The sequence below is a fragment of the Coptis chinensis genome, chromosome 4 (assembly GCF_015680905.1).
Source record: "Coptis chinensis isolate HL-2020 chromosome 4, ASM1568090v1, whole genome shotgun sequence".
NCBI lineage: Eukaryota > Viridiplantae > Streptophyta > Magnoliopsida > Ranunculales > Ranunculaceae > Coptis > Coptis chinensis.
Window position 1 is genome coordinate 101,656,980 of NC_141459.1, and position 27,876 is coordinate 101,684,855.

General features: G+C 38.1%; 1 protein-coding gene across 1 annotated transcript; it reads right to left on the minus strand.

The window, feature by feature from the left end:
* Positions 1-3,770: 3,770 nt before the first annotated feature.
* LOC147506339 (uncharacterized) lies at positions 3,771-20,607 on the minus strand. The gene is made up of 4 exons (XM_086558538.1): positions 20,288-20,607; positions 7,842-7,880; positions 4,792-5,121; positions 3,771-4,151 (listed from the first exon to the last, which is right to left on the minus strand). The coding sequence occupies exons 1-4, from the start codon at positions 20,516-20,518 to the stop codon at positions 4,068-4,070; spliced, it is 684 nt and encodes a 227-aa protein (XP_086414664.1). The 5' UTR covers positions 20,519-20,607; the 3' UTR covers positions 3,771-4,067.
* Between the last annotated feature and the right edge of the window lie 7,269 nt (positions 20,608-27,876).

Below are 27,876 nucleotides of genomic sequence, written 5' to 3' on the forward strand. Positions count from 1 at the left end.
AGATCGAAGAGTCGGGAACAAATAATGTTTTTTCGAATTCTGTCGAAATTCGGGGTGTGACACACGCGGTTTTGGCAAAACCGCGCGGTGTTCAGAACACCGCGTGCTACTTTTATATAAACAGCTCCAAAGCTGCGCGGTTCAGTCACTTTCACCTCTTCTCATAATTATAAAACCCTCTCCTTAGTTTAAAAAAAACAAAAACCTACCTAAACTCTTAAAATTTGATATGGATTCTTTTGAACCTTTCGACGGTGATGATTGGCAGTACACAGACGACATTGGCGATGAGGGAGAAGAACCTGAGGAAGTAGAATACGGTGGGGGAGAAGACAGTGGGGGAGAAGAACCCGAGGATGTCGCACCGACTGATAGACATCCCTATGTACTGGAGTATCAGATGAACGACTTCGATTGGCAATTTGCACCTGGAGAAGCACTTGATATGGAAGTTGTGCCTTCTACACGCGATACAAAACACGTGTCGAAAGTCGCGAGTGGCTAATACTCGTAATTAATTAGTTTTGATTAAATATTTTGAATATTAATTAGTTGAGTTGGACCAATTAATTATTTATCTTATAATGCATTATTTTTTTTATAATATCGATGTTGTTGACTACCGAAGTTAGATCGGCTTTACTTGGTGTTAGAGAGTGGTGGAAGGTTATTAGGAGTTTGGATGAGTTTGTACATATTAGAGATAGTATTTTGTATACACCTTTTGGTATTTTGATTGATCGCGGATTATGAGAAGGCCGATTAAGCGGTGGTCATAGCTTTAGTAGAAAGATGGTGGAGTAGAACTCATACATTTCATTTTCCTTGCGAGTTAGGGTTCACACCACTAGACTTCACTATGATTTCGGGTTGAGTATCGGTATAGGCCAACCGATACCTTTTCATACAAATTATGAGAATATGGATAGTATGCTTATGAGTTTTCCTCGTTTGGGTGCGATGCTTATGATTCTTCCGGGATTAAGCTATCTCATATTAAGATCAGATATATGGAACCCTCTTGCATCCCCGATACACGAAGGAGTTAGCTTTGATCGCTCTACCGGTAGTGAAGGTCTTGATCAAGATGTTAGGGCTTTTTTATGTTTTTTATTGGGCATGTTTTGTTTCCCAATGGTCATTCTACGATCACGACCGAATATTATGCTTATGTATCCGATTTGCATACTATGAGAGATTATGACCGGGTAGCTCAAGATATGCCACATTGATATCGGCGTTAGATAAAGCTTCTTAGACATTCGGAAGTAGAAGTCCTCAGATTACAGGATTCACGGGACTTTTAGAGATTTGGTTTTATGAGTACTTTCGATGTCTTTGTCCTAACATAGACATGATTGCTTGATACTAAGCCCTAGATTTGCTAGGTTGGTCGGGCCTCACTTGACTCGTAAATGAGGGCAGATTAGGAATAATATCCGTATGGCTCGTGCTTTCGATTGATATTAGATCATTGTCATCTATTGAGTGGAGACCTTGGTGTTTGTCTCTTGCCTTTGACGATCCAACATGCGGCATGCTTGTGTGTTGTCACGTCCGCGAGTTGTTTTTGCCGCCGCATTATTTGTCGGGTTTGGTACCTCGTGGCGGCGGATGTTGGAGGCAGATGATGGCGGACGTTATGGAGTTCCATGTGCTCCCATGCCAGATGTTAGTGATGCAAAGTCGTGGGGTAGAATTCAAGTTCATGAAGTTCATGCCAGTGGTGGTCCTTGGCCAGATACGTCTTCTTTTGTTGTTGAGCAGACTGCTGATCAGTATTATAGATGGTGGAACCGTGTCTCTATGGGTCCATTGTTGCCTCCTGTTGGTTGGGATAGCAACTTTGAGTTTGTGGGCCTGGAAGGGATGAGACGTGAGCTACGTATTTCTCATCCGCCACAGCCTGTTTACAACTCACAACCTCTGAATGCATATCAGCCAGCTCCTATGTCTGCCAGTAATCCTCAGATGTTTGCCGTGTGTGGATCTGATGGGGAGCCTACTTATATTTCCATTCCTGAGGTGCCTCATGCTCGTTTCTCTGAGTTAGAGCCGCATATTGATCAGTATACCATGGTGAGTTTAATTGTTTTATTTATCTTCTTCATTATATATATAATATGTACTCACATTGTATTTTCTTGGATTTTTAGGCTGAGGTTCTAGAAAGATATGAGAACCAGGTTCTTATGTTTGATGGGATGAGGACTGCCCAGTATCATTATAGCCAAGAAAGAGAGGAGGCATATTCTCAGACATATCAGCAATCCCAACGTGCGTATGACGAGACTCGGAAAGCATATGAGGATATGCAACAAGTGTACACGCAGCAACATCAGGGATATGAGGAACTTCAGGGCTAAGTAGTTAACCTCCGTGCAGACAGAGAAGATCATCATTCTCAGATTAGGAACTTAGAGGAGCAGCTTCGGAACGTCCAAATAGAGAGAGAGGAGAGGGATCGAGTGGTAAGGGGCGTAAGAAGATAGCTAAATAAATTTGATGTAATATGATAGGTTTTGGATTATTTTGGATATTATATGATTATATCATAATCATAGATTTTGGACTGCATAATCATAATCATAGGTTTTTAATTTCTTTAATTTTTTCGATTTTGAATTACAATTCTTAATTTCTTCAATTGCACAATTGTTAATTTCTTAACTTCTATGCACAACTCATAATTTTTCAAGTTCTATGAGCCACAGTTCTAATTTTCAGAAAAAACGCACGCGGTTTTGGCAAAACCGCGCCCATTGAAGCCCAAGCCCACGCGGTTTTACCAAAACCGCTTCATAGAAAACCCCATTTAGCGCCCAAGCCCACGGAGTTGGAAAAACGCCAAATTCTCACGGTTTTGGCAAAACCGCCGAAAGTGATTTGATCTGACACTAAACACGAAACCAAATATTGGTCGATTTGGTGTTTGATTTAGTGTTTTTTTGGTGTTTTCATCAACATGTAGTTCTCCTGAAGTTGAAAAGACACCAAATTCTTGATGCTCCTGAAGTTGGGAATTTGGTGTTTGATGTTAGGTTGATATCACTGCTAAAGATGCTCTAAATACTCAAAATTCATCCTACACTTTTATTTTCTATCCACGTGCAAGCACGTGTATTTAAGCTAGTACACATAAGTGCAGAGAGAGGTCCTCTAGACAGCACACGACAGTAGCCAAAAGAGACAAATAAGTTCAGAGTTCTAAGTGCTAGAACTCATTATTTGTGTTTTAAGTTGACTTGCAAAATAAAATTGAAGTCTAAGGTTCATCATCATCACCCTCTAATGAAGCTGAACTTTGAACAATTCTATGACTCTGGGTCTCTCAAATGCAAATCAAATCCAAAATCAATAAACTTCAGATGATTGACTAGCTAAGAAAATTCAGATGATTGACTCTCGAGTTGACGGGACAGAGTACATATACCACGATAGTATGGGAGCACATAACTCCATAGAAAGTATTTCGCTACATCCAACCTTCTAGGGTGCTTCACTTTCGAAAATTCTTCATAAAATGACTATGACTCGTTATTATTTGGAGAAAATGAATTGCAGAATCAATAACGGAAACATTGTTAAGAGAGTCAATGGAGGGAATTTTAGTGGAGAAGAAACATACGCTTTGTCCATCTAGAATTATAGATATTTAAAGTTGTTTCCTCCTGGTTAGCCTAAAGTTTTGCTGTTTCAACTCTTTAGTCAGTTTACCTGCGATGTTCCTTAAACTGGCAATAAATCCTCGTACGAAAACACACTCCTGATAATATCAATATGACGTAAACTTTCACTCTAATATGGGCTATCTGTCTACTTATAATAAAAATGAGTACTGTGTGCAATCATGGTCATCAGAATAGACTAAGCAAGATTTCCAGCATCTAAAACAACATGTTCTCAAAGAACTACATGTTTCCTAAATCCCCAAAATAATTGTTCAAGTCATGGATGCCCTGAATAGATAGATAATCACAAAATGATTGAACAAACAAATGTGATTTATGGAATCCCTGTTTTTACTGGAAAACTTAACGGAGAACTTTGATGCAACCAAGAAAGAGCTATGATGGAGATGAGAAGCTAAACTGTATGCCGGTCTTGCCGCGGTAATGCTCAAATTGTTTCCGTATGTAGCAGTAGTTAATCTGAAAACATAATCAAATTTAAATCAGGGACAGTTACGGAATTCTGACAAGTTTTTGTAATAAACCAAGAAGATAATCACTCTCACCTATTTGGCATTACTGAAAACATAATCAAATTTAAATCAGGAACAGTTAAGGAATTCTGACAAGTTTTTGTAATAAACCAAGAAGATAAATCACTCTCATCTATTTGGCATTACAGAAACCGATATTCAAGGTTAAAAAACAAAAACTCATTGAGGCTTAATCCTCAAGGCACACCTAACGAATTTTAAGAGTTTAGCACCAAGAGGCTTAAGCCTTACACGTCTTTACATATTTTTAATATTTCTTTCTTTTTTCAATTTTTTGATGGCTCATAATTTCTTTAAAGACTACAAACTCCCTATTATCTTATTGGTTTGAGCATCAAAACACCTCATTCTATCAAAAATTACAACTTCCATCATCCAACCTCATCTTTCCTCATTCTCATTTTTTTTTTAAATGAGGCTTAAGCCTCAGGCCTCGCAGAGGGCATAACGCCTTGAGGCTTAGATACGTTCTTTAAAACACTGCTGCTATCTGATAGGATTCTTCCAGACAACAAATTCACCTTCAGGGTGATCATAACATGAAAATACTAGGATAAATAACTGACCTCCAATCGAAAAAGTTTGGTGGGAACAATTATCCCAGCACCAATGGAACTCCAGAATGTCTCTCCAAATTTCCTAAACGAGAAGTTTTGAAACTTGTTTTCTGTCAGTTTGGTGAGATTTCCAGTAGAAGCAAATAGATGTCCACGAACTCCAGCATCTCTCAACAGCTTCAAAGGAAGATTGAACGACAGGTCTGCAAAAGCACTACAGGCAAGGTCTCCACCAAGGACATCCCTTCCTGTACAGTTAGCCGAACTTCCTGATATATCAATCATCGCCCTTCCTGATATATAAAATCCCCGAGGAAAAGCCCAGCCAAGATTGAACTCCTGCTCAAAATGAATAAAAAAGAAGGGAACTCGGTAATTTATTAAAAAAAAGGTAGAACTGGTTCTTTTGTACTATTCTGATAAAAATACATGCGTACACATACAATTAATTGAGTACCACTTGTAGCGAGTGCAACTAAAAAGATGAACTTAACTGAAAAAACCAAAAATGACGGAATAATAAGCAGGGATCCAAGATTATAACAGCATGAAAACACTTTCAGGATAAACAATAAAGATGACAAGCTACATAATTGGCATTTATGGGCCAGTACGCAAATAAATTAATGTGTTAGTAATTCAAAATCATAAGAATTTGGCATTCAGCCACCCGCCCAGTCTTCATTCCTAGGACAACATACAAAAAATGCTACCAACAGGATTCCTGGAACGTAACAGAAGATAACAGATGGAGATTCCAGTTGTACTAGTAGCTGCATTCCTAACATTTATTCTATTTTCTTCCAACTCAATTTATGTTCTTGAGATATTTCCAATACATCTGAGATCAGATCTATGCCTAAACAGACTGCAACAATAACAAATTGCTTATTCTTTTCTAGTGTAAATAATAACAAATTGTTTACCATCAATTGTTGCCATATTTTCCCTGCTCCCTCAGTAAGCAGTCAGAGGCTTAGTGATTCAGTCAAACACATGTTTGCCTGGAATTAGGTGCAAATGATCAACCCGAGCCAAAATCACCTAAATTTATTTTTTGTTTTTTACGACACTTTTTCACTTCTCATCTAAGCATCTCTTAATCTTGTTACAAACTTTTGTGTCCTATAAACCATTATTGAACAAGATCTCACTTAGACAAAATTGTTCAAATTGTTCAGCCCAGGCGCTGCCCCCTACCACCGTTAGGGGGCTCAGATAAGGTCCGTGCCCCAAGGCTCAATGTGGCCATCTGCATAAGGCTCCACATATCTCCAAACAATCTACTACTTGGAGACAGGAAATCTGAAACTAAACTAATTACCTAAGAGGCTAAGAACTTGATGCATTCAATTCTATAGTCTTCAAGCAAGAAAAGCAATTCAAGTTAAGCATGTCTTCAAGCTGACTAGTTGTGTATACATATTAAGTAGGTCATAATGTGATATACATCAAAACTTTCTGTTTTTAAAGATTAAATATTGTGGGAAAAAGTGCAGAATATTCGTATTAGCGGCCGGGGCATGGCTATGCAACCTAATCTAGCCATTGCATGCGCCTGCGATGACATAGAAGCTCCCTCGTACATGATTTATATTTGCTCTCGATTTTCCTTTTTCCTATTCATTGTATTTCCTAGTAAACCATGGATAAAGGGATGCCAATTTAGCATGAAACCTGACCAGGGCAAAAGCCAAAGCTCAACACAAATCATTAGAATTGGATCATGGACAGATCCACTGAAGCCAGAGCTTAAGGACACGCCCAAGTTCGATTTTAACACGAAATACTATAATTGGGGGGACTACCGCATAGGCTCTGGCCTGACGCCTATATATCGCCTGTGCATGTGACTACATATCAAGGACATGTGCTAGGCAATTGCCTACGTTCTTGGCCCAACCCTAGCACCTAGCCATTTCCTGCACAGGTAACTACATAGCTCCCTCACACATAATCTATATTTCAGTTCTCTTTTCCTTTTTGATATTTTTATTTCTTGATAAATCAGCGACTTAGGGATGGTAATTCAGCCCAAAACCTGACCAATTCAGAGCCCAACACGAGTCATTTCTATTGCAGATCAAGCTTAAAAACACACGCAAGTCTGATAATAACCCCAAAATGTTACAGCTGGTAGGACTTTAATGGTATTAGCGACACGTGGGACTATAGAATACATAATTTTGATTTACATGTGCACCACGTACGAGCCCAATGAGGTAATAAACTAAAAGGCCCAAGTGCTTAGCGAAGGTGTACATATATTTGTATTACTTTTCCGTAGTGATCAGCATAGGAGAACAGAAACAAACAAGTTATTGTTTTAAGCGTTCCACTTTCTGATCCAACTTATTATGTGGAAACTGGAAAGTCACACTGAGACAACAAGGCCATGCAGAGTAACAAGGTCACTGAGCCCAAAAAAGGAAAAAAAGTAAAACAAGGTCATGCAGAGATAACCACTAAGGAAGCAATGACGATACACCACATAATATAGATTGAAGGTTTTGTTCATCTGTTTACTCCGGTACAATAATAAAAGTCGATTGGTATTTAGCCACTTCATTGTAATGCTTTCCTATTGTATTGTGGGCTATATCAGCCTATTTTCATATATTATAAGTAAATACTGACCGAGCAAAGAAAAAAAGTAGATTTTCTATAAATCCAATATGAAAGCATGTATCTCAACCCCTTGTCGAATCCAATAGGTCTGAAAGAACAGTACACAACACAGTACCATATGCCATCCCACCACAGCCCAACACCCCCACCCCCCACACACACACCAAAAGGAAAACAATATAACGTGTATTAAACCCTGTTGAATCTAATAGGTCTAAAATATGAGAACATAGACACAAACATTCAATGAACGTCAACTGTTAAAACGTGGTATTCATCCAAAAAATCGGAAGATCAGAGGCAAAAAACAATTGTACAATCAAATATCCAACTTCCAATGAATAATAAGGTTATAGCAAGACACTACTCGACAGAATCACAGAACACAACTGCGCTTTAAACTAAACAAGAACATAGAGAAAGAGTGAGACCTGGCGTAAAAATCGCAAGCTCCGACTATCGGGTGAAAGCCCACTGATAAGAGCCCAAAACTGTAGTTTTAACCCCTTAATAATCATACTGTTAGACCAATTATGTGGATAATAAGTAAGAGTTAACACTGATTACGCGTTTTTATTTATTTCAGGCTTCAAAGTCCATTATGCGCAAAATGTACCACTTTTAGCGAGATGAAGGAGCAAAGTCGCCAGAACTTCCGAAAAGCCGTATCTTTGGACTCGGACCTCGAATTGGGCATACCTTATGTCAAAAAACGACCGCTCGGAAAGAGCTTTGCAATGGTCCAAGTCTTGACCCAATCAGAGGAGCAAAAGTGGACGAAAAGTCTGTGGAAGCCAACTGCAGCTGAAGAGGCCTTTTGATCGAAAAGAATTGGGTTTTGGGCACGATTCTCTGGCCCAAAACATAGCTCCAAGCCCATGCACGATTTTTGGATCTGAATGTATAAGAACAAAAGCTTAACTCATAGTTAAGGGAATGTTAATGGTAGCCAGTAGTTAGATAATAGTAGATAGCTTAGAATAGAAAGTAGCCATTAAAATAGCTTCTAGATCTAGTTTTATTTAATTGTTTTTGATTAAGTGTAGTTTCAATATCTAATTCATTTCATTAGATTAAACCTTGAATCTTGTTCTTCATTGGATTAGATTAATAAAGTAGTCTTTCTATCCATTTCGATTTTGTCATTTCCAATTCTAGATCTAATTTCAATTCATGTCCTTATTTCAATTTAGTCATTAAATTAGATTTCATTATTGTTTAATTAAGTAAATTTCAATGCTTTATATTATGTTTAGTTTTAATCTAAATGGAAATGATTATGAATGATTCAAGGCTAAACCTCCATTAGAGGGGGTTGTGAAGCCTTGATGAAAGCTTGATTCCGATTATCGTAGAGTCGTCGTATTTTCTATTCCACTCTAGAAATGATTAGTTCACCATGAGAATGGGTTTAATTGTTCACATGCTAGTTATGAATTGGTAGAAATGCCATGTATAACTAGGGATTAGGAATAACCAATTGTTCTGCGAAGCAGTTCAATTCGGATTACGACGATTCATCGTTAGTGGATTAAGTTGAGTTAAGGTGGAATCAATCCCCCTCTAACTCCTTATCATAGAATCAACGTAGCATTCTCATAATTATTTAGATAATCGACTAGTTGCATCTTGTGGGTAGTTGCATCGTAGTATAATTCCCTTCGTAAACCTCTCATAGACTTAAAAACGACTAGTTAGATTAGAAAACATCCATGCTAGAGCACTAGGAGTGGAACGAACTTTATCTACTCCACTATATCTCATAGGATTGAGAGTAGAAATCTTTGATAAATTAGACACATAAAGAAACAAGTTTAGTTTTACTTGCGTTGGTAAGTTTCATCGATTTATCTCGTAGGTAAAACTATTCATTTTATGTTTATCAAATGGCGCCGCTGCCATCTTAGTTGCACTTTAGCATTGTTTTCATAATAGAATTAGTAATTTTTAAGTCCCATTTCACCCACCCGCCCTTGTTTGATTCATCTTGTGGTTGCCGTTTCAGTTTTGGAAAAATTCAGCGAGGAAATACATACAGCGACGCTTCAAAGAGAGCGACCCCGCTAAGTTACCGGAATTTGATCAATACAATCGAAGCGCCAGCAAAAGAGAGCGCGACCAGCTAAGTTACTGGAATCTCGACTTTACGACCAGCAACCGAAAGACAGCAAGGCAGCGCCAGCGCCAGCCTTTAGCTGAAATTTCCGGATTTCCACAGTTTAATTCGAACTTCGAGTTGTCAAGTTTTTCAGTGTTCTATTCTCTTATATACACCAACACACCGCATACACAAGACGCTATTCATAAAAGCGAAGCAAGGACGCAATCAGGTATTCCTTTCTTCCACACCTCGCATCTCCTGTTAGAGGTTTATACTAGTATATCAAAATTGTTTGGAGTGTTGCATGTGTAGTTAAGCTCGACTTAGTCTTGCATGAGATTAAGGTCCGGCCGACAAAAAACACCAACGTAAATACACAAACAACATCAACAATCAAGTCTATCTAGTATACCACAAACTACACCTCTAGCTACTATTACACACACACAACCTGATATAATGGGGGAAGAAGAGAGACTCCTCTCTCGGACTTCTACAAAGCCTCGAGGCGATAGCCCAAAATCTTGCATCGTTCTAGCAAACCCAAATGGGATTTCGAGAATCCCTCCAAATATTTTAATTTGTTACCCGCTTTTCATGGTTTAGACCATGAAAAACCTTACCAAAGACATCGCGTAGGATTGAACAAGTCCTAACAACATTCCACCATCCTACGGTTGGTTCTAACAAATTAAATTAAGGGTATTCCCTTTCACCTTAGCCGATAAGGCTGTCTTGGTTAACGCCCCAGCGCTAATTACGTGGACTCGTGGGCTAAACTTGTTCAAATTGTTTATGGAACATTTTACCCACCCCTAAAGACGGATGAGATGCTTTCCAAGATTCATTTCTTTTCGACAAAATCCTCATGAATCATTTTCGAGGCTTGGAATCGTTTCACCGATCCGCTTATAGAGTGTCCACACCATAACTTAGCAAAAGACACGTTAGTTAGTGCCTTTTCAAAGGACTTCAACATCACCATAAAGAAGTCCTTGACATAATGAATGGGGTAGTTTCTTAAGTAAAGGAGCCTCTGAGGCTTATAAATTTTAGAGGATCAAACTAAAGCGAAATAACAACCGGGGGGTAGTGATGATATCCCCGCCTCGCTAGTTCTTCTTCCACGCTTAAGGCTACCAAGATGTTTGAGGTTAAATCAGATCCCGAGCTTAAAACTCTAATTGAATCCCTCACTAAAAAGGTAGATGCCATTTCGTACAACAAAAGCCAATCCCCTCGTTATGAATGTAAATTCAAATCCATGTAGTTTCGTTTGGAGTCCCGAGCATCCCGATTCCCATCGCCCTATAGCCTATGAACAGGCTTGTTCCATTAATAGTGAACCTAACGCCCTTGGAGACAAAATCCAACTTCGGTTGGAGAAATAACCAACAAGTCACACCTCGGGGTACAATAATCAATATGTTAGGCCTACGCAAAGCTTTAACCAAGCCCCACTACGACAAGGGCGTGGTCGGGTAATTTTAATAATTATAACAACCAAGTGCAACCTCGACAAGGTCAAGCACAAGGTCGGGGTAATTATAATAATTATAATGCTAATAGAGGTATCGTTCCTAAGAAATAATAACTATCAAAATTCACCAATAAATAATTCACGGAAATAGTTCTAGTAACACCACCCGTGACCACTACACCCACACAACCGGATCCTCTTGACACCTTTATACAAGTGAGCCAAAACTTTTCCAAACCATGGCTCAATCCAACCAAATGCCTTCTACAATCCGTAAATAATTTAACCCAACAGGTTGGCTCAAGATAAAGCCCAACCCAAAGGTGTGTTTCCGTGTAACGCAATACCTAATCCTAAAACAACAAACACACGCTTTGAGGTCACCGATAATACTAGTAATGAATATGAAAATGTAGGTGAGATAAATGCCATCACCACTCTCCGCTCGGCAGAGTGGTTGATAACAAGGTAACTATGCCTATAGTTACCCCACCAAGAGTCTCCCTACACCGCTATTTTACTAGATACCGAAATAGAAACCAAGAACCTACCACCGTAGAGGTACCGGTTACAACACAACCTAAGAAACGAAATCCACGGTTAAACATCCAGTAATACCATTGCTAAATATAGACGAAAACCTCCGTTTCCACAAAAATTAGCCATGTTAACTAGGGATACAAATTACGAGGAGATTAGGGGACGTTTTCAAGAATCTAACTATAAACCTTCCCTTCCTCGAAGCTATTAAAAGCTACCAAATCATGCTAAGTTTCTTAAGGAATTGTGTACTACTAGCGTAAGACAAATATACCAAAAGACGCCTTTTTAACAGAACAATTCCCAACCTTATCTGAACATAATGGAATTGTTAAGTACAAGGACCCTAGTCGTCCTACTGTACAATGCACCTTAGGAGATTCCTATACGACAACCGCTTTATTAGACCTGGGGGCTAGTGTTAACTTACTCCCATTTTATTTGTATAGACAAATAGGTCTAGACAAGATGCAACCCACTAAAATGACGTTGCAACTAGCTGATCGGTCTATTAAGTATCCTAAGGGTGTAGTCGAAAATGTTCGTCAAAAGTTCGTGATTTCTACTATCCGGCTGATTTTGTAGTCCTCGATACGTAAGTCGCTAACGACTCTGTCCGATCATTTTAGGGCGTCCTTTCCTGGCAACCATGCTCATTAATTGCCGTGATGGTTCAATGTCCATGTCTTTTGGCCATCTTGCTGTTGAAGTCAATGTTTTTAAAATAAGGACACAATTACCCGATTCGTCTATGGATGGAGAGGTTAGCATGATCGAGAGCTTTGCTCGAGATTATTTCAACAACACGTTCCCTGATGATCATATGCCCAAAATTCTTTCCTTTGGAAAGTCAGACTCCAACATTTTCATTCCTACACTAGTCGATACACATAGTATTGACGAGGATGGGATAGATGACTTTCTCAAAGACGTAGAGGACTATCATAGTAATGTGGATATGACCAATCTAGATGGGGAATTTGATGAGTTTCTTCGAGTAGGTGACAATTCACCCTATCAAGAACTAACTTGCACAACATCCACCTCGATTCCCCTCCTTCCACCCTTTCAAAGGAACCCCGAGTTTGCACTCGATCCTGTTGTTTCTTCTGTGCTCTATAATTTTTTAAATCCTCCTAGCAAATGTGATATACTTGGAAGGACAAACTATTTGACACCTTCATTTTAGAATTGAGGCAAGTCCCTACACACACAATGAATGAGTTCGGTGCTAAAACCACAACCTCATTGTTGGTATGTGCTGCCTTTCTAAAACTTATCCATATCCACCATATCCTTCACAACCATTCACTTTTCCACACTTATTTACTAGAACACCCACTCATTCAAAAATGAAAAAGAAGGTGCATGATAGGTTACACAATAGGGTTATCCGACTTCGTTTGGATTCCACTAGGCTATGTCGTAGGAAATCTTGGTGCTTCATTGTGTTTGGATATGTTTTCTGTGATATTTACTTATGGAATGATCCACAACTATTTCGGTTGTTGATATATGATCAACTGCATGTTCATATACATGTTTTAGATAAAGTCTCGAGTATCTGACTATAAACGACTCAATTTCTGGTTTGGTGCATTTCCTTTCACTTTAATATATTGGTGAGTGCACCATTAAGGTAACCGGGCCCTCCCTATGGAGTGTGTGGCTGTAAGTACCGGATCCTAAGTCCACGGTTCACATAGTTCACGTTTTCCACTCTTGCATGTTTTCTCGGATTTTTGAGTCATGTTTCTCTATGGTGTGAATTATGTCTTTATTGCTTATTGTTTTTCCTTCTAAAACTAAAATAAAAAATAAAAAAAAAAAAAAAATAAACATAGTAATCTAGGAAGTCTCGGGAATCTGACTTTAAAAGACCCACTGCTAAAAACAAATTTTCTAAAATTCTTGTAAAAAATTTGTTTGGGGGTGGGGTGTTCGTGTTTCCGTACTAAATGTTTTATGTCCCATTAGAGTTGCTTAGGCCGTTTTATTGTATTACGATTCGGATTGACATGATCTATTAATTTAGAGTTCATTCGTTCGCATAACTTACGTCATGCACGCACTTCGAGGCGTTTTCCACTATCTCAGATGTCATCCGAAGTAGGAAGAGAGTGTTTGATGGATCATTGGATAGGAAATTCCCTCCTGATCATTTCCATATCTCATTCGCAAAAATCGGACATGTAACGAAGCGGGAATTTTGATTTGAAATTCGCTACCAAAAAAAAAAAAAAAAATTTCGATTTTGGGCTTGACCCAACCAGCCCATGGAGAGCATGGAAGCTTTACCTTACCTTCTTTAGCAACAGTTCATCGTTTCCACTTCCACCGCCATTAACAAAGCTCCAAACCTAGAAAAATAAAAATAAAAAGAAAACTAAAAACAACCCATGCCAAAAATCAAATCCCAACCCCAAATCGACTTCAAACACCAATCAAAACAACCTCCACCAATTTAACCCAACAAAAACCACCACAAATTCAAAAATTTGGTGCTGCGCCGCCACCACTCCACCACCACCACTTTTCTTTATGTCGGTCAAGTTAAACCACCACTACCACACCCTCTACAAACCCCAAACCATATTCAAACTTCAAATGGCTCAACGCCGAATTATCCCGGAACAAGTTTTCACTGCTGACCATTTCGCGCCGTTTTACGGTGACGAAATGGCTAGTAGAGACTGGAGTAGTCTGTGGTACTCGACCGAAGACTTCTACCACGAAGACTTGGTCCGACGGTTCTACAACACCAGGGAGTTGGAGGGGAGTAGGATTTTTGTATTGGTGAAGAAGAAGAGGAGGGAGTTGACTACGGGACTGTTGGCTGAGATTCTAGGCATTCCGCCTAGAATCCATCCGATGCCACTCTACAGATCCCCGGTTTGACGGGTTGAGCCTTTGATGGGCGCATTAAGCCATCAATGGGAGCTACAATCCAAACTCCCATTGTGTGCGCCAGCATCCCCGAGGACCAACCAACCGCTCTGACCGATGGATTGGTCGGAATGTCCTAGGCAAGGACAAGGTCGGTGACATCGGTCCGACTCGGGCTTCCACGCCTCCTCGGGTACTCCAGAGCGTAAGTATGATTTCTGTATCCCGGAGTTTTTGGCTTAACATGATCGGGGTTCGAAGGTCTTTGGCACCTCTTCCCGTGCTTATCACTAAGATCATGTCAAGATGAAGGCAACTCCGGCTTCTGAGAGGATTTACATTACCCTGCACCGGAACCCGCGCATCTATAGGGAGTGTGTCCAACAAGTCTAGAAGTTGCCCGAGGATAGGGAACAGGCTGAGGTAGAGGAGGAGGAGGATGAGGATGAGTCGGAGGAGGATGAGGAGGATGGGACTTGCTTTGATACGGATGCTTTCCAGAGGTGTTGGTCTGATGCTGAGCGCATGGCTATGCTTCATAGGGGCATGCGTTCACTCAACACTCTCTGTGCCGACCTCCGGACTCGACAGGCGACTATTCATCGCAACTTTGAGCTCCGCACCCAGAGGGAGGATGAGAGATGGGAGCAGGCGAGGGATGAGATGGAAGCCCAGCGCCAGTTTAGAGTAGATATGCTAGCACGCTTCCCACCTCATACGACTCGCCTCGAGGACACAAATTACGAGGCATGAGCGTCGTCGACGAAGGACGATCTGGCTGCTGGACCTTCCTCGAGCCCGTGAGCCACCACTGAAGTTCAGGCCCTCCGCCACCAGTGGCGAGGTGTTTAGAGAGGATGAGGAGTGATAGTCGTGTTATTTGTGTTTTATAAGTTGTTGTTTTATTTATTTTTGTTGTTTTCTTTATTGTAATGTAACTTTTATTTCAGTAATGTGAATTTTGTAATGATACTCCGAATGAAATTTTAATATAAGGGCTTATTTTCATTTTGTGTGCTTGTTTCATATTGACCCCACCTTCCCAACTTGTTTGGGGGTGGTTTGATTATTTCAAGCTGTATTTTTTATAAAACCCTAGTGTTAGAATTTCATCATGGAGTAGGGTGAAAATTATGGTAGTTTAGGCATATCTATGATTGAGAATCATTGTAGGATGAAATCTAGATTAAATAGGTACATTCATCATAAAAAATCAAAATAAGAGATCTTGGGGTTTGAATTAGAATCCGGATATGAGTTGTTTCCGCTTTTTCGAGTTTGGAAATTTTAGGATTTCCGAAACTGCCGTAATTAGTTTTGGCAACTTTCCGATCCATTCTAGCAACTTTATACCTATATAAACTTGATACAATCTATCCTCACAACTCACACTACACCTAAACTCCATCACTCACCCTTCACACCCGCGATTCCCACGTTTCGTCTCCATTTTCACAAAATCGCAACTTCGAGATAGCGCCAGCCTAGTTGAGTTGCGCTTCCGCCCTTCACTTCGACAGAAAATTTTGGTCGAGCGGCTTTAGTCAAAAGCGACCAGCTAAGTTCTTGGAATTCAAAATACAAAAAGATACCCAGTTGATGGCGCCAATTCTCCTGGACCAGAAATTTTCCAGTTTTTTCGCGTAGTATCCGGATCATTCGCAGCTATTCCAAAGCGTAATTTTGAGATGACATCTCCAACATTGATACCGAACAGTCTTTTCAAGATTTGTTCCAAAGCTACTACTTACGGTGCTTGGTTTCACAGTGAGGTGATCACATATGTTGGTTTGGGAACCTCTTATGGTAAGACCGGGTGAACTTTATTCTCCAAAGACTTGCATCTTATTTCTATAATAACCGCATTTTCTTTGAGAGACCGGATGGAGAACAAGTGTTCTCCATCAACATTGACGATGAACCAATGGAAATTACCGTGTTCTTGCTAGCATTTGTTCTTGGACTTGCTATGCCCACGAGATACAAGACCCATGGTGCTATTGGGTCGATAATATGCATGTCTACACTTATGAGTCTTTGCACGAGGCTTTTTGGGGCGTGCATTTTCCAGATTGAGGACCAAGGGGGACTATAACGCTGTTGCCGCGGTAGCCCGTCCATGAACATAGGAACTGTTATGTTTTGGATTATGCTAAACATTTTAGGGGAATGGCGTTTTCTTACGTGAATGACGCCACTTGCGGCGTTTTCCTTGCTTTAGCCAATGGGCGCCGGTTCTATGACCTTCCCGTAACTTTGATGTCTAGTTTAGCATGAGCCTATACCATGAGGCATAAGTACCTTCTTATGCCTGTTCTAATTTCACGTATTATGCTATGTTTCTTTCCTGTTTTTTGTACACGTTTCACGGATTGGATTAAGGTAGACACGGTGCGACCCACCAATAGTATTATTCGATCTTTCCGTGCAATGACTTGGCATGGGTGGCGGATACAACCTCACCAGGTTGCACCCTACACCCCATCATACCAAGTGGCACTTAATAGGTTAGCAACCATAGATGATAAATGGCGTGAAGCCTGGCAAATTATCATAGCATGGCAGGACGCGAAGGAGCCTCACTTCTTTATAGAAGTAGAGGATGACGAAGATGACGAATAACAGCGGGAGTGGAGGTAAGTTTTAGTTCTGTTAGTGTCTGCTTATGTCCCAAGCAATTTAATTATGTTAACCCCATAATGGGTGGAACTCTTATAGAGTTGCGTCAGTTTTTATTTCCTATATTAGTACGTTCTAACCCTGTTTTGCAGATGTTTCTGAATTTCACGCGCTTCAATGGTATTTTTCCTACCCTCTTTATTTACAATGCTTTGAGAACAAAGCATGCTTTTGTTTGGGGCATAGAAACACGTCTAATTAAGACATCTGCTAGGATATAAATATATAATATGCATTTGTTTTCTAGTTAAAAATTTCAAAAATTTAAAAAATATAAATAAATAAGTTATGCTATACACTTAGGAATATTGGTATTGTTTCTTTCTCCATGTTTTTAACAATCTAGAAGTCTCACATAGCTGTTGCATCGAATAATTGTTAGAAATTTAGGTTAATAATGTGAGTAATAATCTTTGCATCTATCTATAAATATATTACATGAGTATCTATGATTGTTAGCGGTAAGTTTCAAATCTAGGCTAGAGTACTTATTCTACAAATCCTGTGAGAATATAGCCTAAAAGCCTTATATGAGTGAAACATTTGAGAAATGACACAAGGGAGAAGTAAAATCCGGATAGAGAAATCACACGCCCACTTGCTTGATCACTAAACCATATCCTAAGTGAGAATTTAGGCGCTCTTTGGATCGATATAGCCGAAATTCAAACCTATGAATTATTTTCCGCTAGTCGCCACTCTGAGCCTTTTCTTTAGCCTTCCATACACCACAATTCCTTTACCCTGTTACAAAAACAAAAACAAAATAAAAAAGAAAAAAAGAGAATAAATCAACCTACCCAATTTAGAATAAGTCTGAGAATAGAATGAGTGAAGAAAGAAGAAGAGAAAAACCTGTGTAAACAAAAATTGTTAGTTGCTTCAGAAAATAAAGAAAAGAAGTTTCCATCCAAAGAAAAGAAAAATAGAAACTCCAAAAAAAATAGAATAAAAGGGAGTCAAAAGCCAAGGAAAAAAAAAAAAAAAAAAAAAAAAAATATATATATATATATATATGGCTAAGGATGGAAACAAAGTGTAGAAGCAAAAGAAAATAACAAGGTTTTCTCTAAGTTACATAATACGAAGACTCTATTATCTCAGACTTGTCCTTTTGAATATCCATTTCCTTCCTTCTTAAACCATCTCCTAATCCCCGTAACACCTAATAAAGACCTCTAGCTCAATTAGGAATAGGTTAGTGTGATAGTAAGTGGCAGATGTGTTTGATTGACCCCGGCTTCCTTGTTGTCATTGAGATTGTAAGGTAAAGTGTGCCCACTGTACACTGGAGTAGCGAAACTTGAGTGGAAAAATCAGAGTGTTGTTTCTTGACTATTATTGTGAGAACCTACTTAAGGACGCTATTCCGAGTTCTCAGAAACAAACCTGCTAAACATTTGATAGTACTACTCATTGTATATATGTTTATTGTAGATGATTGATTATTATGCATATATTAACTTAGGGTTTTGACTGGTTATTCTTATGTAATTGCTAGAGAGATGTATAGATAATTTGGAGCATGAATAAGGAAACAATAGTTTTATTTTCTTAGTCGTTGTAGTATAGATGAAGTTTGTGAGTACCTTCACTGGAAAACTCTCACGAGGCTATAACTCGTCCACTAGGGAATTCCTAGTGGTTTAAAGCCTTGTTGCATATGGTCAATGCAATCGCACTCAATAAACGAGAGTAGTTAGAACTCCATTTTGGTCACTTATTCTAATTTCTCATATTTGCTTGAGGACAAGCAAAATGTTGTTTTGGGTGGTTTGATAAGAGCCCAAAACTGTAGTTTTAACCCCTTAATAATCATACTGTTAGACCAATTATGTGGATAATAAGTAAGAGTTAACACTGATTACGCGTTTTTATGCATTTCAGGCTTCAAAGTCCATTATGTGCGAGAAATGTACCACTTTGGCGAGATGAAGGAGCAAAAGTCGCCAGAAACTTCCGAAAAGCCGTATCTTTGGACTCATACCTCGGAATTGGCATACCTTATGTCAAAACGACCGGCTCGGAAAAGAGCTTTGCAATGGTCAAAGCCTTGACCCAATCAGAGGAGCAGAAGTGGACGAAAAGTCTGTGGAAGCCAACTGCAGCTGAAGAGGCCTTTTTGGACTGAAAGAATTGGGTTTTGGGCCTGATTCTCTGGCCCAAAACATGGCTCCAAGCCCATGCACGATTTTTGGATCTGAATGTATAAGAACAAAAGCTTAACTCATAGTTAAGGGAATGTTAATGGTAGCCAGTAGTTAGATAATAGTAGATAGCTTAGAATAGAAAGTAGCCATTAAAATAGCTTCTAGATCTAGTTTTATTTAATTGTTTTTGATTAAGTGTAGTTTCAATATCTAATTCATTTCATTAGATTAAACCTTGAATCTTGTTCTTCATTGGATTAGATCAATAAAGTAGTCTTTCTATCCATTTCGATTTTGTCATTTCCAATTCTAGATCTAATTTCAATTCATGTCCTTATTTCAATTTAGTCATTAAATTAGATTTCATTATTGTTTAATTAAGTAAATTTCAATGCTTTATATTATGTTTAGTTTTAATCTAAATGGAAATGATTGCAGAATGATTCAAAGCTAAACCTCCATTAGAGGGGGTTGTGAAGCCTTGATGAAAGCTTGATTCGATTATCGTAGAGTCGCCGATTTTTTCTATTCCACTCTAGAAATGATTAGTTCACCATGAGAATGGGTTTAATTGTTCACATGCTAGTTATGAATTGGTAGAAATGCCATGTATAACTAGGGATTAGGAATAACCAATTGTTAAACGAAGCGATTCAATTCGGATTACGACGATTCATCGTTAGTGGATTAAGTTGAGTTAAGGTGGAATCAATCCCCCTCTAACTCCTTATCATAGAATCAACGTAGCATTCTCATAATTATTTAGATAATCGACTAGTTGCATCTTGTGGGTAGTTGCATCGTAGTATAATTCCCTTCGTAAACCTCTCATAGACTTAAAAACGACTAGTTAGATTAGAAAACATCCATGCTAGAGCACTAGGAGTGGAACGAACTTTATCTACTCCACTATATCTCATAGGATTGAGAGTAGAAATCTTTGATAAATTAGACACATAAAGAAACAAGTTTAGTTTTACTTGCGTTGGTAAGTTTCATCGATTTATCTCGTAGGTAAAACTATTCATTTTATATTTATCACCCACCAACTTGGGTACTGGAAACAAAAGCATATCCTCGGGTTGGCCTCAGAGGAGAATCTCTCCTATCGACAGTGAATTTGTACTTTAGCGATGAGAGCAAACTATGCCCAAGCTGCTTCCTAACCGACCTTGAGGACATTTGAAATGGATCCGTTAAATTACGCCAAGTGAGATTGTAAGCCAAATCATGATGCCTTGTTGAAAGTAAGCCAACTGAAAGACCCAACATTCGCTCTTTGTAAGAAGAAATATTCAACCAATCTTGAGATTGTAGCGATATCCGAGCCGTTAAAGGGTATGATAATCCTTTAAACCTCGATAAATAAACTCCTGATCGATATCCGAAGCTTGATCGCAACGATAAGCCCATGAACTATCCCATATGTCACCATTTCCAAAAAAAAAAAAAAAATCAAATTTATTGTGAACTTCGAGAGAACAAGACCTAGCCTACAAAAAAATAATGTCATAAAAGAAAACAAAGTGTGAACGTAAATATTGGTAAACCATTTCAACTTATTTCACATAAAATGTTTTGCTTCCCTGCACATGCATACCAATGACTGCTCACATCGTATATCACGACTAGGAATATAGAGGTTATGCACTTATATCAACACATCATACCCCTGGTTGTTTGCCACCCTTATTAAGTAATATGTGAATAGTCAGAAGAAAGCAGTTGCTATCATTTTTGCTAACAACATATGGCCTACTTTATTCACTACAAATTACTCTGAACATTCAAATTGTAAAATATTAAGGGAGGCAAAACTCTATCATAACTAAACAATTACAAATGTTTAAAACCATAGAACTTGACTTTCATCAAAACCCAATAACCTAAACTAGCTAAAGTAGCATGCATAGACTACTCAACAACCCCTACCTCTCTAGCCAATAAAACATATACAACATTTTTACCCTTAAACAAACATATATAATAACAATCAAACAAATACTACATTGAGCAGAAACAATACCTCGGGTTTGGAGAATAAGTAACCTAAGAAGTAACTGAAGATATTTTTTTCGTCAACTTCAATAGTAACATTAGCAGTACCAGGAAGTGGACCAGAATCAAGACTACTCAACAACCCCTACCTCTCTAGCCAATAAAACATATACAACAATAAATAACAAACAAATACTACATTGAGCAAAAAATTACTAGAATAAGTAACCTAAGAAGGCAATCAAACTTCAATAGTAACATTAGCGATTACCGTGAAGTGGACCCGGAATCAAGACTACTCAACGACCCTACCTCTCTAGCCAATAAAACATATACAACAAATATAATAACAATCAAACAAATACTACATTGAGCAGAAACAATACCTCGGGTTTGGAGAATAAGTAACCTAAGAAGTAACTGAAGATATTTTTTTCGTCAACTTCAATAGTAACATTAGCGCATGCGTGAAGTGGACCAGAATCAAGACTACTCAACAACCCCTACCTCTCTAGCCAATAAAACATATACAACAAATATAATAACAATCAAACAAATACTACATTGAGCAGAAACAATACCTTGGGTTTGGAGAATAAGTAACCTAAGAAGTAAGATATTTTTTTTCAATAACTTCAATAGTAACATTAGCAAGCATTACCGTGAAGTGGACCAGAATCAAGACTACTCAACAACCCCTACCTCTCTAGCCAATAAAACATATACAACAAATATAATAACAATCAAACAAATACTACATTGAGCGTAAAACAATTACCTCGGGTTTGGAGAATAAGTAACCTAAGAAGTAATCAAGATATTTTTTTAGTCAACTTCAATAGTAACATTAGCAGTACCAGGAAGTGGACCAGAATCAAGACTACTCAACAACCCCTACCTCTCTAGCCAATAAAACATATACAACAAATATAATAACAATCAAACAAATACTACATTGAGCGTAAAACAATACCTCGGGTTTGGAGAATAAGTAACCTAAGAAGTAACTGGCTTAAGATATTTTTTTTCGTCAACTTCAATAGTAACATTAGCAGTACCAGGAAGTGGACCAGAATCAAGACTACTCAACAACCCCTACCTCTCTAGCCAATAAAACATATACAACAAATATAATAACAATCAAACAAATACTACATTGAAAGCGAGCAAACAATACCTCGGGTTTGGAGAATAAGTAACCTAAGAAGTAACTCAAGATATTTTTTCAAATAACTTCAATAGTAACATTAGCGATTTCCAGAAGTGGACCGAAATCAAGACTACTCAACAACCCCTACCTCTCTAGCCAATAAAACATATACAACAAATATAATAACAATCAAACAAATACTACATTGAGCAGAAACAATACCTCGGGTTTGGAGAATAAGTAACCTAAGAAGTAACTGAAGATATTTTTTTCGTCAACTTCAATAGTAACATTAGCGATTACGTGAAGTGGACGAGAATCAAGACTACTCAACAACCCCTACCTCTCTAGCCAATAAAACATATACAACAAATATAATAACAATCAAACAAATACTACATTGAGCAGAAACAATACCTCGGGTTTGGAGAATAAGTAACCTAAGAAGTAACTGAAGATATTTTTTTAGTCAACTTCAATAGTAACATTAGCGATTACAGAAGTGGACCCGGAATCAAGACTACTCAACAACCCCTACCTCTCTAGCCAATAAAACATATACAACAAATATAATAACAATCAAACAAATACTACATTGAGCAGAAACAATACCTCGGGTTTGGAGAATAAGTAACCTAAGAAGTAACTGAAGATATTTTTTTCCTCAACTTCAATAGTAACATTAGCAGTACCAGGAAGTGGACCAGAATCAAGACTACTCAACAACCCCTACCTCTCTAGCCAATAAAACATATACAACAAATATAATAACAATCAAACAAATACTACATTGAGCAGAAACAATACCTCGGGTTTGGAGAATAAGTAACCTAAGAAGTAACTGAAGATATTTTTTCCTCAACTTCAATAGTAACATTAGCGATTCGTGAAGTGGACCCGGAATCAAGACTACTCAACAACCCCTACCTCTCTAGCCAATAAAACATATACAACAAATATAATAACAATCAAACAAATACTACATTGAGTAGAAATAATACCTCGGGTTTGGAGAATAAGTAACCTAAGAAGTAACTGAAGATATTTTTTCCTCAACTTCAATAGTAACATTAGCAGTACCAGGAAGTGGACCAGAATCAAGACTACTCAACAACCCCTACCTCTCTAGCCAATAAAACATATACAACAAATATAATAACAATCAAACAAATACTACATTGAGCAGAAACAATACCTCGGGTTTGGAGAATAAGTAACCTAAGAAGTAACTGAAGATATTTTTTTCGTCAACTTCAATAGTAACATTAGCAGTACCAGGAAGTGGACCAGAATCAAGACTACTCAACAACCCCTACCTCTCTAGCCAATAAAACATATACAACAAATATAATAACAATCAAACAAATACTACATTGAGCAGAAACAATACCTCGGGTTTGGAGAGAATAAGTAACCTAAGAAGTAATCAAGATATTTTTTTCCTCAACTTCAATAGTAACATTAGCAATTCCAGTACCAGGAAGTGGACCAGAATCAAGACTACTCAACAACCCCTACCTCTCTAGCCAATAAAACATATACAACAAATATAATAACAATCAAACAAATACTACATTGAGCAGAAACAATACCTCGGGTTTGGAGAATAAGTAACCTAAGAAGTAACTGAAGATATTTTTTTCCTCAACTTCAATAGTAACATTAGCAGTACCAGGAAGTGGACCAGAATCAAGACTACTCCAACAACCCCTACCTCTCTAGCCAATAAAACATATACAACAAATATAATAACAATCAAACAAATACTACATTGAAAGCGTAAACAATACCTCGGTTTGGAGAATAAGTAACCTAAGAAGTAATCGAAGATATTTTTTTTCCTCAAACTTCAATAGTAACATTAGCGATTACCGTGAAGTGGACCAGAATCAAGACTACTCAACAACCCCTACCTCTCTAGCCAATAAAACATATACAACAAATATAATAACAATCAAACAAATACTACATTGAGCAGAAACAATACCTCGGGTTTGGAGAATAAGTAACCTAAGAAGTAACTGAAGATATTTTTTTCATCAACTTCAATAATAACATTAGCAGTACCAGGAAGTGGACCAGAATCAAGAGTAATATTAACAGAACTAAAAATATCAAGATTCCGAAGACGTGAATTAACTAAAGCAGCAGCTAGAAGTAACTCTTGCAAAGTCGTAGCAGTTTTTAAGGATTCAACTTCACTTTCAAGTAATGGATCTTTTGTTTTCTTGTTTCCTTTAATGATTATGTCGTGTACACGTAAGTTGACTTTTTCTTTTGATAATATGTTCATTAGATATACAAAATTGTTTCTCTCTGTTATTTTTCTCACGATTTTGCTCAGTTTATCTTCTTCTCCTTCGTTTTCTTCGATGTCGTCGTCGATGACGTCATCATCTTCTTCTTCTATGGTGTTGTTGTCGTTTTCTTGATTTTTGTCTTTTTTGGTTTTAGGGTTTTGGTTTTCTGAGACTGAGTCTGCCATTGCTGTTTTTTTGGTCTGAGAAAAAATTTTGTTTAGGAGAGAGAAACTAAATGCCAAAGCTATTGAGAAAGAATTTGGGATTGACAGAAGAATTTAGAGGTAAGAAGATTTTCTTGTCTATTATCAAAGACGTGGTGTGGTATCCCACTACTCACTTTCTCTTCACTCTCCTCATTCTCTAGGTCTAGCCGTCTAGCCTCCTTTGTGATAATTCCTCTCCTTTCTCTCTTCCTACTCTCACTTTTTATATGTAGGGTTGCGGTAACCCAAAATATCACCGACCGATGTATCCGATATATTACCGATATATATCATAATTTCCGATATATACGATATAAATTGTTGACTTTGACCGATATATTGATGATATTTCCAATATAATCGACGATATTTACGATATAATCGATTTCTAAAGCGTTGGAACGCGACGATTCGGACTAAGAGGATTCGTGGAGCTTGGGATTAATGTGAGTAGATTAGCTTTTCTATTTCATGTATAATTTTACTGTTCAAAGTTTTCGCTCATTCTTCGGTCATTATTGTTTGTCCTATCGTTGTTAAACACTTGTTAAAATTGTCGTTGTTAAATATTAGTTAAACTATCGAAACTCTATTGAGGCTAGGAAATCGACATTGAACTGTCCAAGCTTTATGGGCGTTAATGGCAGATAAAGCCCAATAGCAAGAAATCGTCCTCTATGTTTATTTTGAACTCTGTTGGGGTAGTGAACCCTTACTTACTGATGAGGTTAGGATTGAATGACGTTGGGTTGATGTTTGGTTTTGGGTGATTGAGTAATGTCGGGGCAGTGAAGCTTGGAGAAATCGTTAATGGCGTCCCCTGTCATACTGTGGTTGGAACTTTTGTAGTTTTGCTTGTTTGGTATTTGTTGGTTTGATGAATTGTTGGTTGTGGATGTTTGATTGGGTGTTGTAGAGTGGTGGGGGGGCTGTTGAAAGCTTGAATAACCATTAATGGAGGTCGAAATTATTCTAGATCTAGTTTTGAAGAAGATATGGATTGAATGATTTGAGGGTTTCGGTTTTGTTAATGTTGTGGGGTTTTTCCCCCTAACCAATTTCGGTTGGTTATTTTTGGGTGGTGTGTGGAGATTGTGGTGGTCGATTTTGGTGGTGGTGGAGGAGAGAATTGTTGGAGAAGATGAACAGTAGGTCGGTTTGGGCTTGGGCCCAAATGTTTTAGTTTTGGTTGGGCCGAAATCTAATTTCAGTTTTTGGGCCTTAGCTTGTTAGTTGGGTTGGGCCAAAGTTCTATTATTTGGTCTTGGGCCTTAGGTGGTTTTTGGGCCCAATTTTAGTTTGTTTTGTTTGGGCCTTTTCCAATTAGTTTTTGGGCCAATTTCTAATATTGTTTGGGGCCAGTCCATAGGACTTAATAGATCGAGATCCAAATGGGTCTTTCAACATTTAGACTTTTGGGTTCTAAGGTTTGGGCTTGGCTAGTGAGTCCGAACCATGACCTTAGCATTGAGCCCATGAACCATGCACCTTTGCCCTTAGCCATGAACCATGGCTATGACCCTGAACCTGTTGAACATGGAAATGACAGTTTGACTTTGACCATGATGTGTTGACTTTGGCTTTGACCATGATGTGTTGACTTTGACAATGATGTGTTGACTTTGACTGTTAACTGTGAAATGTTGACTTTTTCCAGTTTTTTTTCACATGTTTAAGAATATGGACAAATGTAGTAATAAAAGATTGTCGAACTTTGTATAACCTTGTTTGTCATTATCTAATTAAGATTTGACGTAAGTAGTGTGTAAAGCATATAAATATTGGCACGTAACTAGAGGGGAATTCTGATAATAATAATTTGATATATATGTTTTTATGAGTATTAAACTACATACGGACTTAGATTCATGGACTTTAGATTTTTGGGATTTGATTGTGGACTGTGGATTGTTTGATTGTGCTACATTTTATGTTGTAAATTGTATGGACAAATCAAATGCTAAAATACTGTGGAAGCTTGTATAAATTTGGTTGTCATTATCTAATTAAGATTTGACGTTGATATTGTGACATTATATAATATGTTGGGATATATATATTAAATGCAATAGTTTTGGAGAAATAAATGTATAACCACTCCATTATTATATATGTGAGATGCTACTATGAGGTAGTATAGTATTTGTGAATATTTCCACGGGATGGTGGCGTAGTGCAATAATATATTGGCACGTGAAAGAATGAAAGTGGTTATGAGATATAATTGAGATATTTCTAAATATTGTGGCTTATTGCAATAGGGTATTTGACCTGCACGTGATATAGTAGAATTATTATGAGATATAAAGGTATGACACTTGAATAAATTAGATAACGAAAATCCTAGAACCTAGCTACCACAACTCATGTGATTTGGCCCTTCGGGGGTTTCAGTGAATCTGAATGTCCCTTCTGGCATAAGTAATGTGATTGGCCCTTCTGGCGTTTCAGTAAAGCTGAATTTAATGGCCCTTCTGGCGTAGCCGAATGGTGGCTTTATTATTCCGTTCGCAAAATTAGAACGAGATGCGCGATATTTTATGTTGAATAGTGACAGTATTTACATAATGGCTTTCGTGTGAGGGTTACCTGGTGTGCGGCATCCCGCTCAGGGTAGTTACGCACGGAGTGGTTCATTATGTAAGGGGAGGCATGTGGATGTACATGTTCGGCTTTGGGAAGCGATTGTGGTAGCCAGGGAAACTAGGTAAGACATAGATACAACGTGATTTTAGGGACATGCAAAGAAAACCTCAATTAATATAATTATGGTAATATGTTGGTTAATGATATATCTTTAGATAGAGGATTGTATATGGCTTTGCCAAGGGGTGGGTCAAACTAATTACTTAGGTAGAGACGACCCACTCTGTAATTGAACATGAAATGCGGTACGTTTATAATATGCTTGGTTGGTTATTAGTTTAGTTAGAACCTAAGGCGCCTCGTGGAGGAACTAAATGCCTTTTCATTATG